The sequence below is a fragment of the Talpa europaea genome (genome assembly GCF_964194135.1).
Source record: "Talpa europaea genome assembly, chromosome: 2".
Taxonomy (NCBI): Eukaryota; Metazoa; Chordata; class Mammalia; order Eulipotyphla; family Talpidae; genus Talpa; species Talpa europaea.
The window spans coordinates 140,171,983-140,190,822 of NC_140068.1; the positions used below are offsets into that span (position 1 = coordinate 140,171,983).

Below are 18,840 nucleotides of genomic sequence, written 5' to 3' on the forward strand. Positions count from 1 at the left end.
TAAAAATAAACCCATTTTTCACTTATTTATTTTTATTTTATATATATTTCTTACATAATTTGTCATTTTTGCACAATGTATACATTTTCATCTTGGTTATATTCCCCATACAATTGCACCCCCCCTCATTTTGACCTCAATCCCTCATCTCCCTGCCCCCTCCCCTCTGTAGTGTGTCTCTGGTTTATAGTTGCTTGTTGATTTACTTTTTTTCTTTATTGTATTATTCTTTTTCCTGGTCCCTTATTTAGGTTTTCTGAACTCCTGCTATGAGTGAGACCAAATAAACCCATTTTATTAGATTTCAGTCTTCATGAAATAAGGATTTTATGTTCATGACTTTATTGTATCTGTGCCTGGCACATAATGGACTCCCAACAAATATTTGGGAACATAATTGTTGTTGCAGTGATTCTATGAGGTAGCTCAGGAATCTCCAGTTTTCTCTGAAGCTCCCTTGGGTTTGGAGCCTGTCCATTTGCTAGAGCTTGCGTCCCTGAGCTCAGCATTCTCTCAGGACTTTGGAGCACCGGCACCCGGGAAAAGGGAGCATTTCATAAATATCCACATCCAGTTGTTTGGTATACTCCCCACCCACACAGCACTGCTCTGCTGGCTCATGAAAAGAAAGCTAATTTTTTATTTCTTTCTGGCTTATTTCACTAAGCATGATCCCTTCCAGCTCCATCCATGTTGCTGCAAATGACTTGTGCTGGAGATCAGCTCCAGCTAGAAGTCGTGTCAGGGATCACAGAAAGGAGAGAACGGAGTCCGTGAAGTTTTTTTCTCTTTCTCAGAGGGCTGAGGGGAAGTGGAGTGAGATAGGAGTGAGGTAGACACAGACACCTTTTTTCATGCAAGTATCTCCTGCTGAGGGTCTCAGCGGGTCTTTATTTATACCTTAAGGCTAGTGGTGGGATTACATCAGCGTAAGCATTGAAGCAGAGCAAAGACAATCAATACATATTTTCTCATGATCATGTAAAGACTCCCTTGGCCTTACACCTGTAGGCCATTTCTTTGCTAACCTAAGAACAATTAGTTTCCTAGGTACAGCTCATTTACTAGCATGATCAATCATACAAGACAGCACAACATTTGGCAACAATTAAACTTTCTCAATTACAAAGTGGGTGTAAAATTCCTATTCTATATTCTATTACTAAAATCAGTCTATCTCCTAGCACTCAATTAACTTGGTTAATATATTAATTACTTCAAAGTGGTCTAAAACAACTCATCAAATCTATGTAAGTTCTACTGAAGTCTAACTCTTAACTAGAAATTCCTAACCTCCGCACGGCCTGCGAACTATTGACCTCTTGCAAACACCAGGAAATGTACTGCTGGTGCAAACATGCATCCCCCGTGTCAGGCTATGGCTTCCAAGCACAGCTGGTTCAGGGCAGCTTGTTCTCCAAAGTTCTCAGGGCCAGAACATTTCTTTCCTAGCTATAGCTTTTGCGTTTTTTACTTTCTTTGATACTAATTCAGGTGTAAGAATAACAAATCAATTAACATCTAGGTCCGAATTGGGTTTTCATATGCCAATTAATGACTAACTAACTTCTGCATTAACCAAGAACAAAGAGGAGAGCTTTAGCAGGCATTGCCATGGAGACTCCCTAGTTCAGATCTTCTTTGGGAAGTGCAAGAACTCCTCTCTTCTGTAAAGTACAACTTTTCCTCTTCAGGGGAGCACAGGAACTCCCCGCTTCTCGGGAGTCTCCCCCCAATGCCCGGACCATGTCAAGAGATAGCATGGGAGGTGCAGCCTGCCGCAGGCATGAGTTTACTTTTTTTGATTGCTGAGTAATATTCCATTGTGCATATATACCACATCTTCTTGATCCAGTCATCTGTTTTTGGGCATTTGGGTTGTTTCCATAGCTTATCTATTGCAAATAGTGCTGCTATAAACATAGGGGTGCAGATGTCCTTTTGAATTAATGTTCTTGTGTCCTTTGGGTAGATCCCAAGGAGTGGAATTGCTGGATAGTACGGATGCTCCATTTTTATAGTTTGAGAAATCTCCATACAGCTTACCGTGGTGTTTGCACCAGTCTGCACTCCCACCAGCAGTGCACCGGAGATGGGCTCACTTATAGAAGGAATGGAGAGGATCCAAATAAGGGATCAGGAAAAAAAAAACTATAATAAAGTAAAACTCAAAATGAGAGACATACTGCAGGGGGGAAGAAGGGAGTAGGATGAAAACAGGTGGGAAGAGCCTAAGGGACCATGTGTGATAGTTCATGTGTGACTGGGTCCTTGGGCTCACAAAAATTTTAATTCAAAAGATATCTGCAGCCCTATGTTTATTGCAGCACTATTTATAATAGGTAAAACTTAGAAACAGCCCAAATGGATCAAAAAGATGTGGTGCATAGACACAATCTGTTATAGGACAGGGAGAGGATCAGCCCAAACCCTGCAAACCTGCCTATTCTAAATGGGTTCTGCCATCCGCCGCATCAACACAAAACATATAAGACTTTAATGGGAAGGAACTTTAATAAAACTAGGAAACAATACAGGAAAGGCAAAGAGTCTAGTTTCTAAATGAAGCACCCAAAGTGACCCGTCCCCTCGTGGGTAAAACTCCATCCAAATGGGATTGGCCCAGAGCAAGGCCCCAAAGCCTGCCACAAGTCTAAAGCATCTTCCAGTGGGGACCCACAGCAAAGGGTCAGAAATAACCAGACAAGCCCGGAAGGAAAAGAGCAAAATCAACATCAAGATAAAAACTGCCATTGTCACCTCCCTACGGGTCTCACCCACATCTGTGTCACCCAGTCTACGACCAAAAGACAAGTGCAGTTTCTTCACGTGTCTCTAGGCTCCATGCGCCTCCTCCAGGTCTCCTGGCTCCATCCTGCTTCCTTCCTCAGTCTCTTCTGCAGCTTCTTCTCTTCCTGCTCAGCTCCACCCTCCCTTGGGTGGGGCAGGGAACCTGGAACTTCCCCCTTTCCTGGGGACCACCCTGTTACAAATAGACTACTATTCAGCAATCAAAAAAGATAAACTCATGCCATTCACAGCAACATGGAAGTATGAGTACCTTGCATATATACTTGTATTTTCTTATCAGTGGAATGGGGAGTCAAAGTTCATTTTCAAAATGCTGTCTGCAGAGTTGGGGTAAGACCATGCAGGAGAGGGAGAGAGCCAGGATTGCTGAACATACTCTGTTTTACAATTTTGGCTGTAAAATCCTTTGCAAATTGTTCATTATTTTAAAAATTAAAAACTTCACACTATCAAAATGTAAAGCAAGTGGAAAGAAAAAAGTTGCAATTTTATATTAATTGCTGGCAAAGTCACACAAAGAATCATTGCAAATGGCTAAGCATAACATCTTCTACTTCTTTTGTTTTTGTTTTTTTCATTTTTTATCTTTTATTTGAAGTCTAACATTTCATTATGACCTTGGTATTTATTGCTGACAATCAACATGTGTAAATACTACTTTGTCTTTGTCAACTAACAATCTGCCCTTCAGCACACCATTGTCCCCATTTTCCTGACTTAACCCCTCTGCCTCTGTCTCTTCAGGTACCACTAATTGTCCTATGTCCCAAAGTTGATTTTTGCATTCTTGAGTCCATCTGTTTGTTCTCTGCATATGCCACACAGGTAAACTTGCACGATATTTGTCTTTGTCTAGCTATTTCCACCTACCTCAATTCCCTCTAGGCCCATGAAAATTATTGCAAATGCAGCATTTCTTCTTTTTGCTTAGTATTTTCACCCATGATTAGTGTTTTTGTATTTTTAAATTGTAAATACTAGAGCTGGGAGAATTCGGTGCATGGCATTTCAATTTTTAACATTTTCAAGAATATTCCTAGATTTTCAGAATATAGGAAGACATAAAACAAGATTTAAATTTTAAAGAAATAGTTGTTGAAGACGAAGTTAACAAAATTAAAGATGAAAAGGGTAAGTATGAAAGACAGTAGATAAAATTTCTGTAATATTTCACTTCAATTGGATATTTTGTTAGAAGTCATGACATATTTCTATATTTCTCAGTGATATATATATATGTGTGTGTATATATATATATACACACACACTACCTCTGTCTACTCTAAGGGTCTAGAAGAACTGACATCTCGATAGCAAGGAACACTCTAGAGCCCAGATTATCCTTTTTAAATCATTGCCCATGAAGGTGATTAGACTGGATCTGGAAGAGTGGTGCAGGCCAGGGGTAGGGCAGGAAACCTGGATTCTCTGGGGAACCTTGCTGTACCTGACGATGGGCAAACTGTCAGAGACACTGAGGTCCTGTCCAGGTAGCACAGGAGACATCTGGAAATGAGTTCATGTCAGCACTGCTTTGGTGCGCGCTGTTATTCAGGACCATCAAAACCTTGATGAGCAAGTGTCTCTCTGGAAGCCATGCAGCTAACACATGAGAAGTGGTAGCTTTAGAATATCACCATTTTGCAAAAATCCCAAAAATAAGTAGCAATCTGCACATTGTCATCTCTCAATTCTCCACTCTAAGGGGAGGGCTTGGTGAGGTTTTTCTTTTTCAAATAAACGATAAAAAATGAAAAACAAAAACAAAAGAAGTAGAAGATGTTATGCTTAGCCATTTGCAATGATTCTTTGTGTGACTTTGCCAGCAATTAATATAAAATTGCAACTTTTTTCTTTCCACTTGTTTTACATTTTGATAGTGTGAAGTTTTTAATTTTTAAATAATATATACAATTTGCAAAGGATTTTACAGCCAAAATTGTAAAACAGAGTATGTTCAGCAATCCTGGCTCTCTCCCTCTCCTGCATGGTCTTACCCAACTCTGCAGACAGCATTTTGAAAATGAACTTTGACTCCCCGTTCCATTGATAAGAAAATACAAGTATATGTGCAAGGTACTCATATTTCGAAATCGTTCTTTCAAATAAAAACCAACATATTCTAGCTTCAACAAGAACACCACAGCCATGTGTTAGGGAGGGTTGAATGGCAGCAGGAAAGAGTGTCTTCATCACTTACTGGAACTCCAGTAACAGTTTAGGATTGACTCATTCCAGAACTCTCTTAAGACAAGAAAAAAAAAAATCTGTTCTTGTAAACCTTGAACAGTTTGATATTAGATAAATGGAGGGGAAGGAACTCCTCAAAGTAACATTCCAGGCTTCCCTGGAGGCATGGATGTAAAAGCGCCCCCTGTTTTCATTGAGCTCACCAGCATTTAGCCACGTGGATATCCCTGCTCAGCAGCACTAAGGGGCTAAGACTGGCATAACCAAAAGTTAGAACCATTTTAATACAGTAAATGATGTCGCTCTTTGTAAAGAAGGAGCCAATGTAGAAGGAGAAAATGAAATCTGCCCAATAAAAGAAAAGGAAGCAGGTCATGAGCATGAGGACACTCTGGGTAGCTCTCATCTCTGCACTGGGAGTTCCTTGTAGCCTGGAGGCCTGAAGATAAAGGACACACTTATGATGCTGGTACAGGCGAAAGGCCATGTACCCGCTGCTCCAGCCCATCAGACTCTGAAAGACAACATCCCGCAGAGTCATCAGAGTGAGGAAAAGCCACCTGACTATTTGCTCAGATGGAAGCATAACACAATGTCCAAAATCAGGTCTAAGTGCAGAGCTGTTGGTGCTCTGGCCAGCTGTGATGTAGAAGAGCAGGTTAGAGCTGATCAGGAAATTGAAGACCCAGAAGAGCAGGAGACAGGGAAGCACTTGCCATGCAGAACTTGGCTTGAGCTTTCTCCGGGAGGTGGTCCTGGGACTGATGGTGATGGCCTGGACCACGCTGAGGAGACAGGTGGTGCAAATGGAGAGGCCCCGGGCCACCCTCCCCAGATAAATCATAATCTTGCAACCAGCATCACCTAGGACAATTCCCAGATGAAATAATTTGCTTAAATCTCTGTTTCCCGTGGTACAAACAATGACTATATTAGCAAAAGCCAAGTGGATGAGGATAAGGTCAATAGATTTCCTCTCGGGCCCCATGATAAAAGTATATAAATGTCGCCCTAGAATAAGGACGTTGCCCACAATTCCATGTCCAAGAAAACAAAGGAAGAGTAATCCCTGGATGAAGGTCCAAGTCATCTGACTTCAGGAACAGAACAAGGAGAAAGTTTGAGACAAAAATAAGTCAGAATGACATGTTTGAGGTCTGTGGCTTCCTGTCTGCTCTAGTGACACAAATAGTCTCAATCTGAAGGAAATACATGTGTGTGGTTCTGCCCTGGCGTGGCTCTCACCTCACTATTTGCTCTTTGTTCTTCTTTCCTGCTGCTTCAGTTGACACCAACAGTGATAATGACAATTAAACATCTCCGATAAAGGCCACACCAGTGAATCTGCCCACCTTTCCAAAGGGCCTTCTCTGTGTCCCTCATGCCTGAAGCTCACATGACTTATTCCTCCCTGACAATAGCTTAGCCCAGGGCAGTACCACCCCAGTGGGCCTCTGAGCTATAATGCTCTCAACTCAGCTGCCTCCTTCTCCCTCACTACCCACACCTGGCAAATTGCCTGACAGTAATGGATGGTGCTGGTGCCCACCCTCTGCCCTTTTACAGTCCATACACTCCTCCCTCAGACACTTTGCATGTGTGGCTTAAATAAGTTGTGTTTTCTCCAAAGAATATTGTGCTTTGCTAAATGACAGTAGTTTCACAGAGGAGCTTATGTGACTTCCCTCTCCTGGCAAAGGGGTAGGAAAGTGCCCCTGCAGGCAGGAGGCTCTATCTCTGTGGTAAATCTGCATTCCTGATCTCCCCTGGCTTTGGAGCAGAGTGAAGTGATGTTTTCCTCTGTCTTTCCTAGTCTCATTCTCTCCTTCTCCTGCCAGCACTTCCCAACAAGTCAGCAGAAAAGGATTCCCCATCCCAGCATTTCATTCCATAGACTCAAACTGGTTTTACTTAATTTCTTTTTCTCATCTAGTGACTCTTTTCAATCTAAAAAACCCCACCCTGTAGGTCAAGCACTTTATTATCTGCTATTGTGATTTTAACCACTTTGCAAATTCGCTTTGCTTCCTCTGTTCCTTCTCCTTCTGTATCATAGAAGCACCCTGGAAACCTCCTATACACCTTATGTGGCTTCACCTGTCATTCATAAACCTAAATATATTTTCCTCTGCAGTTTGGCTTCCTCTTCTTACTTATATCTTTATTATCTTCAACTGTCCCCCTAAAATCTGTATAAATTCTTTTTTTTGCATTTCTTTAAAATTTTTTGTTTATGCTTATTTGAGTAATGTTACATTATAACATTATATAAGTCAGGAGTTCTTTGTTGAAAAACAATCAGCACATATATATATATATATATATATATATATATATATATATATATATATACTACAGTAAGGTTTTCCCTAAAAGTTCAAAACTTTCCTTAACCGTACCATGTCCCCTTTTTTTTCCAATTTAGCCACCCTCCTTCCATCTTTCCTTAAGGTAACCACTAGCTGGTTTTATAGTCCAAATGTATAAACTCTTGATGCTGAGCTGCTCTTGCCCCCAGCCATCCCCATTACAGAGCTAACTCCTGTCCCCACACACAGCAAGTTAGAATTTTATGTGATGACTCTTCCTGAGCTCCTTGGACCAGCCCCCACAACCTGTTTACCTGTGTCCTCCCTGGTTCTGCAGTGGAGTCCTGGGGAGTGGTTCCCCTTCTGTCTGGCTTCTGGGTGACCATCACAGTACCGGCAATTAAATGTTTAACTACCTTGTGAATAAATTACTAAAAGAAGCATGTGATTCTGGTCGTCAGCTGCATGTTCATCACAGAGATGAGTTCATAAACCAACCTGGAGAAATATTTGAGTTGGTGTGTGTTCATAGTGTAAAAACTGAATGACTTAGCGACTAGATGACTGAGCTGCAAAACCTCCTTTGAGTCAGTGATGAGATGGATTGTCCTTTAAGAATCTTAAAGCTAAAAAAAAAAAAAAAAGAATCTTAAAGCTATGAAAATTTTCAGGTCTCACTGCTTCTCATGTGACTACTATTTTCTTAGCTATCTCTGTGTTCTATGAAGCACCAATAACATAGCTTCTTAAATGGAATTTTCTTTGCTTCCCTGAAAAGCATCAATGATGGAATGCAAAAGCCCATGCATTAACACCTCTGCTGGGCTATGTTGGCGAGTTTTCAATAAGTTTTCAAATGCTTTTCTAGTAACAGGATAAAAAATGTATGTTCTTTTGAATGTGGTGAGTCAGGGTTTTCTGTTCATTGGTGGGGAGGGATGAGCATATACCTGATGCTTTAAAGAATCATTAAATTGAAGAAAGATACCTGCAGGGTTCACAAGTACAAGCTCGCAGCCATCTCTCTGTGGTCAATGCCTGCCCTTCCCAATTCCACTCTGGATGCCATTAAGCATCCGAACTTTTAAGGCACAATGTTCTCATTGTAAAGATGGGTGATACTTTGCAATATATAGGTCTATTTTGAGGGTGAATTGAATTGGCCTATAGATAAAAATATAGGACTTATGTTAGTACCCAGCAGCATTAAGATCATGTTCTAAAAACATCTATTGATGTGGTGATTTGTCACACATCTGCTTTTCAAATCTAGAATAATGTACTGTTGTCTATGTAGGGGCTGGAAAGGATAGCATGAGAATTAACATAATCTTTATAAAGAAAACATGTGCATTCTATGCTGCAAAGCAAAAAGGACACCAGAAGTGACACACACGACTTCAATAAACACCCACCGCTGCAGGGGTGCTGGGGACCACAGACAGTAAGAGCTTCCACACCTCTGAAACACCTTAGCCTCTGAGCCCCTTTGCTTGCCTCATCTGAGTGCAGGGGGCAGTTGGGGCACACACAGCAAACACATCCCCTGACAGCTCCTCATTTGCAGAGAGAGCAGATGACTCTGGGGCAGCTGGAAAGGCAGGCTCTCCTCCATGGTCCTGCCACCTTCCTCCCCCTGAGTGCAGAGGACCCCCCTCACCCCACCCCATGCCTGGGCTGCAGCACTCTCCAGAAGCCTCCTTTCCCAAGGCAAAGGCAGCACCTGCAGGGCTCAGGACACTCACCTGGGCAGCAGAGCAGCATGGATCTGGCAGGGGCTGGCATAGCAGCGGTGCCAGGCCCTTTATTCTCCCTGAGGTCCACACTCAGCCTCACACTCCCTGCTGTCAAGATGTCAGTGTCACACGTGGGGCCTTTCTGGGGCCAGGGGCCTCTGTGCACAACACCCATCTCTGGGGCTCAGCTCTCCCTCCCTGGTGCTTCCTAATTGCTCAGCCCACAAATACCCTCATCCCAGTGACAGCAAAAGTGCTGTGGTGAGTGGGAGGCAGGGGAGAGGGCAGTTCCCCAAGCACAGCTGGGGGAGAATCCAGGTTCCTGGAATCATCACCAACCTGCATCCCCCCCTAGTCACCATCACAGCTCAGGAACAATCTGGAAGAGTCACCAGGACATCTGAATATCAGAACCGGTCATTTTCAGAGCATTGAACAATTCTTATGTTGAAAATATTATATCCTTGAGTGTTAGAAAATTTAATCTCTGGAGTCCAGTGTCTAGTATGCAGAAGGGGCCTGTTAGGGTACGGGCCTTGTCAATTTATTGACTTAGTTGCAGTTATATGCAATTGAAGCAATTCATAAAACTTATTGAGATGTTCACTTATGTTGGCTTTACTTTTTTTTAATGTGTATTTCTTTTTTTATGAATTATTTTATTTTATATAATTCTTACATCACTTTTCATTTTTGCATAATCTATGCATTTTCATTTTCGTTATATTCCCAGTACAATTCACACCCCCTTTTTCTGACCCTAATCCCTCTTCTCCTCCCCCTGTCCCCCACTGCAGTGTGTCTCTGGTCTATGCTTGTTTGTTGATTTTGAATTTTACGTTATTGCAATTAGTCTTTTTCCTGGTCCCTTATTTAGGTTTTCTAAATTCCTGCTACGAGTGAGACCATCTGGTATTTTTCTTCTTCTTTCTGGCTTATTTTGCTGAGCATGATCCCTTCCAGCTCCATCCATGTTGCTGCAAATTGCATGGGTTTATCTTTTTTGAATGCTGAGTAATATTCCATTGTGTATATGTACCACATCTTCTTGATCCAGTCACCTATTTTTGGGCATTTGGGTTGTTAGGGGTGCAGGTGCTCTTTGGAATTGATGTTTCTGTGTCCTTTGGGTAAATACCTAGGAGTGGAATTGCTGGATCATGTGGAAGCTCTATCTGTAGTAGGTCAGGAAATCTCCACGCAGCTCTCCATAGTGGTTGGACCAGTTTGCACTCCCACCAGCAGTGCAGGAGAGTTCCTTTTTCTCCACATTCTCGCCAGCATTGGTTGTTGCTAGTTTTTTTAATATGTGCCGTTCTCACTGGTGTAGGTTGGTATCTCATGGTAGTTTTGATTTGCATTTCCCTGATTACAGTGATGTTGAACACTTTTTCCTATGCCCGTTGGCCATTTGCATTTCCTCTTTGGAGAAGTATCTTTTTAGCTTTTCTGCCCATTTTTTTTTAACTTTTTTTTTTAAATAATAAATTTTATTTTTATATTCTCCATACAATTGCAAACCCCCATTCTGACCCCACTCCCTCCCCTCCCGCCCCCCACCCCCCAAAAAGTGTCTTTGGTTCATAGTTTTTTGTTGATTTTGATTTTCACTTTCTTATAGTTATTCATTTTCCTGGTCCCTTATTTAAGTTTTCTAGATTCCTGCTATTGATGCCGGCGTGTGTAACAACTGCTGCCACTTTACCACGAGTTTTTGTCTCGTGAAACCGTAGAAAGGAATTCACAGACTTTTTGGAGTAAGTAAGCAGAGAGAGACAAATCTTGTCTTTGAAAGAAGTGTTTTATTTAGGAAGAAAAGAGACAAAGAAGAAAGACTCCCAGGTATAAGGTACCTGGGAGGGGCCGAGATGAGCCAGTACGGGATATTACTTTAGGAATATATACTTTCTCTCTCATTATGTTAAAATTTCAGGCTCTCTTCCTGATTGGCTAACTCCCAGGGGGTACTAAGTGGGGAATTTCACATTCCTTATCTAACAGTTTTTTTCTTTCCCCATTTGTTATGCTTATCGCTTTACCTTTATGGTCTAGTCCTTCCGGTGAGCATCTCTACACTTTATCTTATCATCTGAAGAAAACCAGGACCATCCTTAACAAGATTGTCTGTGGTCCTAGGATGTTTGTTTTTCCCCTATTGTTGACAATGGTCCTAGGATGTTTGTTTTTCCCAGTGGAATTGGTTACATTTCCTTGGTTGTCCTTATCTCTGAAGCCTCCCTAAATTCTTCAGAGGTCCCCTCCTGCACTGTCCCTAAAACTGCCTAATAACCCTAGCTTGCCCTGTGTCTCACTATGAATAAGACCATCCGGTATTTTTCTTTTTCTTTCTGGCTTATTTCACTGAGCATGATCCCTTCCAGCGCCATCCATGTTGCTGCAAATTGCATGTGTTTATCTTTTTTGAATGCTGAGTAATATTCCATGGTATATATGTACCACATCTTCCCATTTTTTGACTGGATTATTTTCTTTGTTTTTGTTGAGTCTCCTAAGCTCTGTAGATTTTTGTCATCAGTCCTTTATCATTAGTGTTGTGTGCAAAAATTTTCTCCCAGTCGGTGGGGTTTCTCTTTGTTTTGGTTTTTGTCTCTTTTGCTGTGCAGAAGCTCTTCAATTTGATGTAGTCCCAGCTGTTTATCTTTGCCTTCACTATCACTGCTTTGGGTGATGTGTCTGGAAAGATGTCTTTGAGGTGCACGTCTGCAGTGTTTTGCCTATATTTCCTTCTATTATTTTATGGTTTCAGGTCTTATGTCTAGTTCTTTAATCTATAAAATGTGTATTTCTAGTATACTCCTTCCGCCCCACTCTGAACCTTCTCCCCAGCCCTTCCTTGCAGAATATCTCTGATTTATAGTTTTGTGTTTTATTTTTGTTTTCTTGCAGTTCTTAAATTGTTACTGGTTTTTTTTCCTGATCCTTTATTTTGTTCCCCTTTATTCCTCCTATAAGTGAAACCATCCCATATTTTTCTTTTTCCTTCCAACTTATTTCACTGAGCATATCTCTTCTAGATCCATCCATGTTGCTGTGAATGGCATGATTTTATTTTTTGATTGCTGAATAGTAGGCTATTGTGTCTATGTACCACATCTTTTTGATCCATATGGGTTGTTTCCAAGCCTTACCAATTATAAATAGTGCTGCAGTAAACATAGGGCTGCAGGTATGAATTAAAGTTTGAATTAAAGTTTTTGTGAGCACAAGGACTATAGTGATGGTACATGGGTAAATGGTGGTGGGAATTCTATGAGACTACACTTGAGAAAAGAAAGCAAATAGTATAAAAAAAGGAAAACAAAATTAAATTTTTTAAAAATGTGTATTTCCAAAAATGTATGGCCAATCCATGTCACAGGCCTAGAAGTTTATATCCTGCAGTCACAGTGGAGAGCTAGCTCAAGGTAACAAGTGTGCAGCTCAGACCCTGACAATTTTTCTGGGGCTCCTGTACCATTACAGACATGACCCCTTTCTCACCTGTCATTCAGCAGTAGGGACTCCAGCAGAGGAGGGCAGTGATTTTGACATTCATCACTGCCAGGTAATGCAGACATCATGAAATACACTTCTTCATGAAATAAAACTCATCTTCTGAATGTCCAGACCCATCCATAATGTTAAATATATTTAAAAAGTATATAAATAAATCCTAGGAAGTAGGTGAAATTCTTTATTACTGGAACATTCCAGGCAGTTTATATTAACTCTCTCTTCAAGTAGGTGGATATTCATCATCCTCTCCCCTTACGGGAAGGTGGCATACAGTGACTCACTTTCAAAGAGCAGGGTATGGAAAGGGTGCAATATAGTCACTTTACAGGGCGAAACCCAACTCATCTACCTTTGCCTGCTCCACTCATTTAATGTCACCAGTGGCAAACTATAATATCACATACTCTGATAAGATGAGATGAAGGCCACTTCATTGATGTGGTCATCTCTCCCCAAGCTCACAATCCCATTTTAATACTAAAGGAGCCATCAGACACACCAAAGTAAGGGAATTTTACAGAACTCTTGTCAGTGCTCCCCAAAATTGTGAAGGCCATGAAACACCAGGAAATATTGGGAAGTTTTCAGGGAGCACCTAAGAGTAAGGATACACAGTGATGATATGGAATGAGGTATGTTGATAGGGTCCTTGAAAAGAAAGGGGACATTAGGGCCTTTCTAATGGGGTTAAGTCTCAGCACTATGAAGCTATCAAGCTGACCCACATTGCGCAGCAGACTCCCCTGTCCCTCCCGCTGCTCCCCTCAACAGTGTATTTCAGTAGATCCACTTCTTCTGTTCCCCACTCTGTCTCTGGTGAATCCTCTCACCCCCTGACCCCCACACACCTCTGGCCTGTGCCCCAGTTCTTATATGCATAAATAAATAAATCTTTAAAAGAAAAAAAAGAAAGGGGACATTACTGAAAAAACTAGTAAAATTCAAATGAAATCTGGGTTGAAGTTAGTAGTTATGTTCCAGTGTTGGTTCCAGTGTTGGCTCCTGTTGTGACAAGTGTGTCATGGTTATTCATGAATATTAACAGTAGGAAAACTGAGTGAGAGGTAGGTGGGAATCTCTGTATTTATCTGTGCAATTTCTCTGTAATTTAAAGCTATATTATAATTTCAAAGTTAATATTTTTAAGAAAAAAAAATAAAGATTTTCCATAAAAATACTGAAAGAATTCATGATCAGTATCCTTAGTTTTATTTCACTTTTTAAAAACGCGTAAATTCAAAAATTTGCTGCCAAATAATGCCACTTGCTCTAGAATTTCATGACCTGCAGTCATAGTGAAGACATAGCTTGGGGTGACATGTGTGCAGCCCAGACCCTGAGAATTGTTCTGGGGCCCCAGTTCCACTACAGACATCTTTCTTTGCTCACTTGTCATTCAACAGAAGGAGCTCCAGCATGAACTACATGAAATGGGAAAGGAAATTCTTCAAGGAAGTGAAATAGGAGTCAAAAGAAACATTCATCTGCACAAAGGAACAGAAATGATAAATATGCATCATAAATAGTATTCGATTCATTGAAAGCTAAGCAGGAAAAAACATTTAAAATGGAAGAAAAAAATCAATGGGGAAAGAGGGAAACAATATAACAAGATGGTGTATGTAAATCAACTATATAAATAATTAGCTTCAATATAAATGGTCTATCTTTGGTTTTAAAAGAAACATTAACACAGCTATAATAATTGACATCATAAAAGTATGTACTGACCATGGTGTAATTAAAGCAGAAATTTGTAGTTACTGAAAGATAATTGGAAAATCTCTAAATACTTAGAAATGAAGCAACATGCTATGAATAATAAGGGGGGACAAAAGGAAAGTCTGAAAGGAAATATTGCTAATATTTTCAACTTAATTAAATAAAAATGGAAGATATCCATATTGTGGAATGACTTGCAATGAAACGTGTAGCATTAAATGCTTGTCTTAGAAAAGAAGAGAGGTTGACATCAATAACCTAAATGTCTAAGAAACAAGAACGATAACCAGGAAACCAAAGCACAGATGAAGTGAAAATATAACAAAAACAAAAGCAGAAATAAGTGAAGTTTACTGTACAGAATGCACATTTCCAGGTGCTGTTTCAACAGGTCAGGGCGGGTTGTGAATCAGAGGTGTGGCCTCACCTTTCCCAAGAAAAGATCAGAGTCAGTGCATTTTTTTTTAGATGCCTCTAGGAGTGCTCAGATTCCATGCCTGAGAATACAATCTCCATGGAAGAGTTAACATGAGCATTTTTTAATTTTATATATTTTTTACATCATTTTTCATTTTTGTGCAATGTATGCATTTTTATCTTGGTTATAGTCCCCATGAAATTCTGACACCCATTCACCCGGGAACTATCACCATGGTCTCTCCAGGTTGGTTTATAAACTCATCTCATATTGAACATGCAGCTGACGACCAGAATCACATGCTTCTTTTAGTAATTTAATCACAGTTTATTAAACATTTAATTGCAGGTACTATGCTGGTCACTCAGAAGCCAGACAGAAGGGGAACCGCTCCCCAGGACTCAACTGCAGATTCAGGGAGGACCCAGATAAATGGCCATAGGGACAGGTCCAAGGAGCTAGGGAGAGTCATCACATAAAATTCTACCTTGCTGTTTGTGGGGATAGGAGTTAGCTCTGTAATGGGGGTCAGGGAGTCAAGAGCACCTCAGCATCAACAGTTTATACAGATGTTAGGGGGACAGTTGAAGGTAATAAAGATATAAGTAAGAAGAAAAGGAAGTCAAACTGCAGAGGAAAATATATTTAGGTTTATGAATGACAGGTGAAGCTGTTAGGGAGAAATGATAATGGTGTCAAAATGTGAAAGGGGGGAATTGTTAGGGAGAAATGATGTCCTGAGCTAATTCCATACAGGCTTTGTGGACTCCACTCCCAGTCCAGACTAAAGCCATCAAGACATTGGGAAAGACAAATCCCATCACCACCAAAGGGAAGGTGGCTGGGACCTGAGGGTGGAGTTAAGCAGTCAGGTTGGGTATAAAAACCAAACACGTGGGCCTTGGGGTGGCTCGCTGTCGCTCACCTCCTGGCTTCACGGCTCCTGGCTTGCAGCCAGCTCTCAGAGCGCCATTTGGGATTCCAGATCGGCGGATCGGGTAGGACGCATTTAAAACTTTGTCTCCCACTTTTCTCCCTGAGCTGTACATTTCCTCATTTCCCCTTCCCTTGTGAATAAACCTTTTATTAATCTTTCGCGTGTGCCTGCAATAGAGCACTGATAAGTCCTTTTAAGCGCGCGGGTGAGGACCCACAGTCAGGCACCCCGTTTTGTATTGGGGCTGCTCTACAACAAAGCCACGTGGTTTGTAGGAGGTTTCCAGGGCGCTTCCATGATACAGAAAGAGAAAGAACAGAGGAAGCAATCTGATTTGCAAAGTGGTTACAAATAACAATGGCAGATATTAAAGGGCTTGACATACAGGGTGGGGTTCTTTTAGACTGAAAAAGGTCACTAGATTAGAAAAAGAAATTAAATCAGACCAGTTTGAGTCTATGGAATTAAATCCTAGGATGGGGAATCCTTTTCTGCTGATTTGTTGGGACGTGCTGGCAGGAGAAGGAGAGAATGAGACTAGGAAAGACAGAAGAAAACATCACTTCACTCTGCTCCAAACCCATGGGACAGCAGGAATGCAGATTTACCACAGAGATAGAGCCTCCTGCCTGCAGGGGCACTTTCCTACCCCTTTGCCAGGAGAGGGAAGTCACATAAGCTCCTCTGTGAAACTACTGTCATTTAGCAAAGTACAATTCTTTGGACAAAACGCAATTCATTTAAGCCACACATGCAAAGTGTCTGAGGGAGGAGTGTGTGGACTGGAATGGGGCGGTGGGTGGGCACCAGCACCATCCATTACTGTCAGGCAATTTGCTGGGTGTGAGTAATGAAGGAGAAGGAGGCAGCTGAGTTGAGAGCATTATAGCTCAGAGGCCCACTGGGTGGTACTGCCCTGGGCTAAGCTATTGTCAGGAAGGGATAAGTCATGTGAGCTTCAGGCATGAGGGACAGAGAGAAGGCCCTTTGGAAAGGCGGGCAGATTCACTGGTGTGGCCTTTATGGGAGATGTTTAATTGTCATTATCACTGTTGGTGTCAACTGAACCAGCAGGAAAAAGAACAAAGAGCAAAGAGTGATTCATGGCCACGCCAGGGCAGAACCATACACGTGTATTTCCTTCAGATTGAGACTATTTGTGTCACTAAAGCAGACAGGAAGCCACAGACCTCAAATACGTCATTCTGACTTATTTTTGTCTCAAACTTTCTCCTTGTTCTGTTCATGAAGTCAGATTGTTAGGGAGAAATGATGTCCTGAGCTAATCCCATACAGGCTTTGTGGACTCCACCCCCAGCCCAGACTAAAGCTATCAGGATATTGGGAAAGACAAATCCCATCACCACCCAAGGGAAGGTGGCTGGGACCTGAGGGTGGAGTTAAGCAGCCAGGTTGGGTATAAAAACCAAACACGTGGGCCTTGGGGTGGCTCGCTGTCCGCTTGCCTCCTGGCTTCACGGCTCCTGGCTGGCGGCCAGCTCTCAGAGTGCCACTTTGGGATTCCTGATCGGCGGATCGGGTAGGACTCATTTAAAACTTTGTCTCCCACTTTTCTCCCTGAGCTGTACATTTCCTCATTTCCCCTTCCCCTGTAAATAAACCTTTTATTAACCTTTCGCGTGTGCCTGCAGTAAAGCATTGATAAGTCCTTTTAAGCGTGCGGGTGAGGACCCACAGTCAGGCACCCCGTTTTGTATCGGGGTGCCCTATAACAAGATGACTTGGACCTTCATCCAGGGATTACTCTTCCTTTGTTTTCTTGGACATGGAATTGTGGGCAACGTCCTTATCCTAGGGGGACATTTATATGCTTTTATCATGGGGCCTGAGAGGAAATCTATTGACCTTATACTCATCCACTTGGCTTTTGCTAATACAGTCATTGTTTGTACCACGGGAGGCAGAGATTTAAGTGAATTATTTCATCTGGGAAATGTCCTAGGTGATGTTGGTTGCAAGATTATGATTTATCTGAGGAGAGTGGCCTGGGGGCTCTCCATCTGCACCACCTGTCTCCTCAGCGTGGTCCAGGCCATCACCATCAGTCCCAGGACCACCTCCTGGAGAAAGCTCAAGCCAAGGTTTGCAAGGCAAGTGCTTCCCTGTCTCCTGCTCTTCTGGGTCTTCAATTTCCTGATCAGCTCTAACCTGCTCTTCTACATCACAGCTGGCCAGAGCACCAACCGCTCTGAAATTAGACATGCCACTGAACATTGCTGCATGCTCCCATCTGGACGAGTAATTCAGTGGGTTTTCCTCACTCTGATGACTCTGCGGGATGTTGTCTTTCAGAGTCTGATGGGTTGGAGCAGCGGGTGCATGGCCTTTCGCCTGTACCAGCATCATAAGTGTGTCCTTTATCTTCAGACCTCCAGGCTACAAGGAACTCCCAGTCCAGAGATGAGAGCTACTCAGAGTGTCCTCATGCTCATGACCTGCTTTCTTTTGTTTTATTGGGCAGATTACATTTTCTCCCTCTATGTTGGCTCTTTCTTGACAAATACCTACACCATTTACATTATTAAAATAGTTCTGACCTCTGGTTATGCCTGTCTCAGCCCCTTAGTGCTGCTGAGCAGGGATATCTGCTTGGCTAAATGCTGGTGAGCTCAATGAAAACAGGGGGCACTTTTATATCCATGCCTCCAGGAAAGACTGGGATGTTCCTTCCCCTTCATTTATATCAAACTGTTCAAGGCTTATAAGAACAGTTTTTTTTCTTGTCTAAAGAGAGTCCTGGAATGAGTCAATCTTAAGCTGTTTCTGGAATTCCAGTAAGTGATAAAGACATACTCTTTCCTGCTTCCATTCAAATCTCCATAATGTGGAACCAAGCATAAGTATTCTTAGCCATTGCTTTGTCATTTTGTGTGTAACTGTCATTTTAGAATTTCAGGTCTTGCAGGTCTTGCTGTCCAGGGAAAAGACTGCATTCCAGAGATAGTTTGGACCCTTACTCCACCCTTACTCTCTGGTCACCAATGAGGGTGAACTTGCTGTAATTGGAGCTGCAGGTTGGAGCTGCATCTTGGCCTGGCCAGTCAGCTTAGAATGATAGCCTGGCAAAGTTGGAGAACTCATCCTTGTAGCCAATGAGTAACTGCCAGAATAATTTAACCTTATTAAAAGACCCCGGCTTCCTTTGTTCGGGGCTCTCGGTATCTGCCACTGCGTTGGTAG

At 42.0% G+C, this 18,840-nt stretch overlaps 2 protein-coding genes across 2 annotated transcripts; one reads left to right on the forward strand and one right to left on the reverse strand.

Annotated features, from left to right (window-relative positions):
• Positions 1-5,200: 5,200 nt before the first annotated feature.
• On the reverse strand, positions 5,201-5,989 carry LOC311188374 (putative vomeronasal receptor-like protein 4; the record flags this gene model as incomplete). The annotated part of the gene is made up of 1 exon (XM_084259476.1): positions 5,201-5,989. The coding sequence occupies one exon, from the start codon at positions 5,987-5,989 to the stop codon at positions 5,201-5,203; it is 789 nt and encodes a 262-aa protein (XP_084115602.1).
• Positions 5,990-17,376: 11,387 nt separating this feature from the next.
• On the forward strand, positions 17,377-18,267 carry LOC311188375 (putative vomeronasal receptor-like protein 4; the record flags this gene model as incomplete). The annotated part of the gene is made up of 1 exon (XM_084259477.1): positions 17,377-18,267. One exon carries the CDS (start codon positions 17,377-17,379, stop codon positions 18,265-18,267), a length of 891 nt encoding a protein of 296 aa, XP_084115603.1.
• Positions 18,268-18,840: the final 573 nt, after the last annotated feature.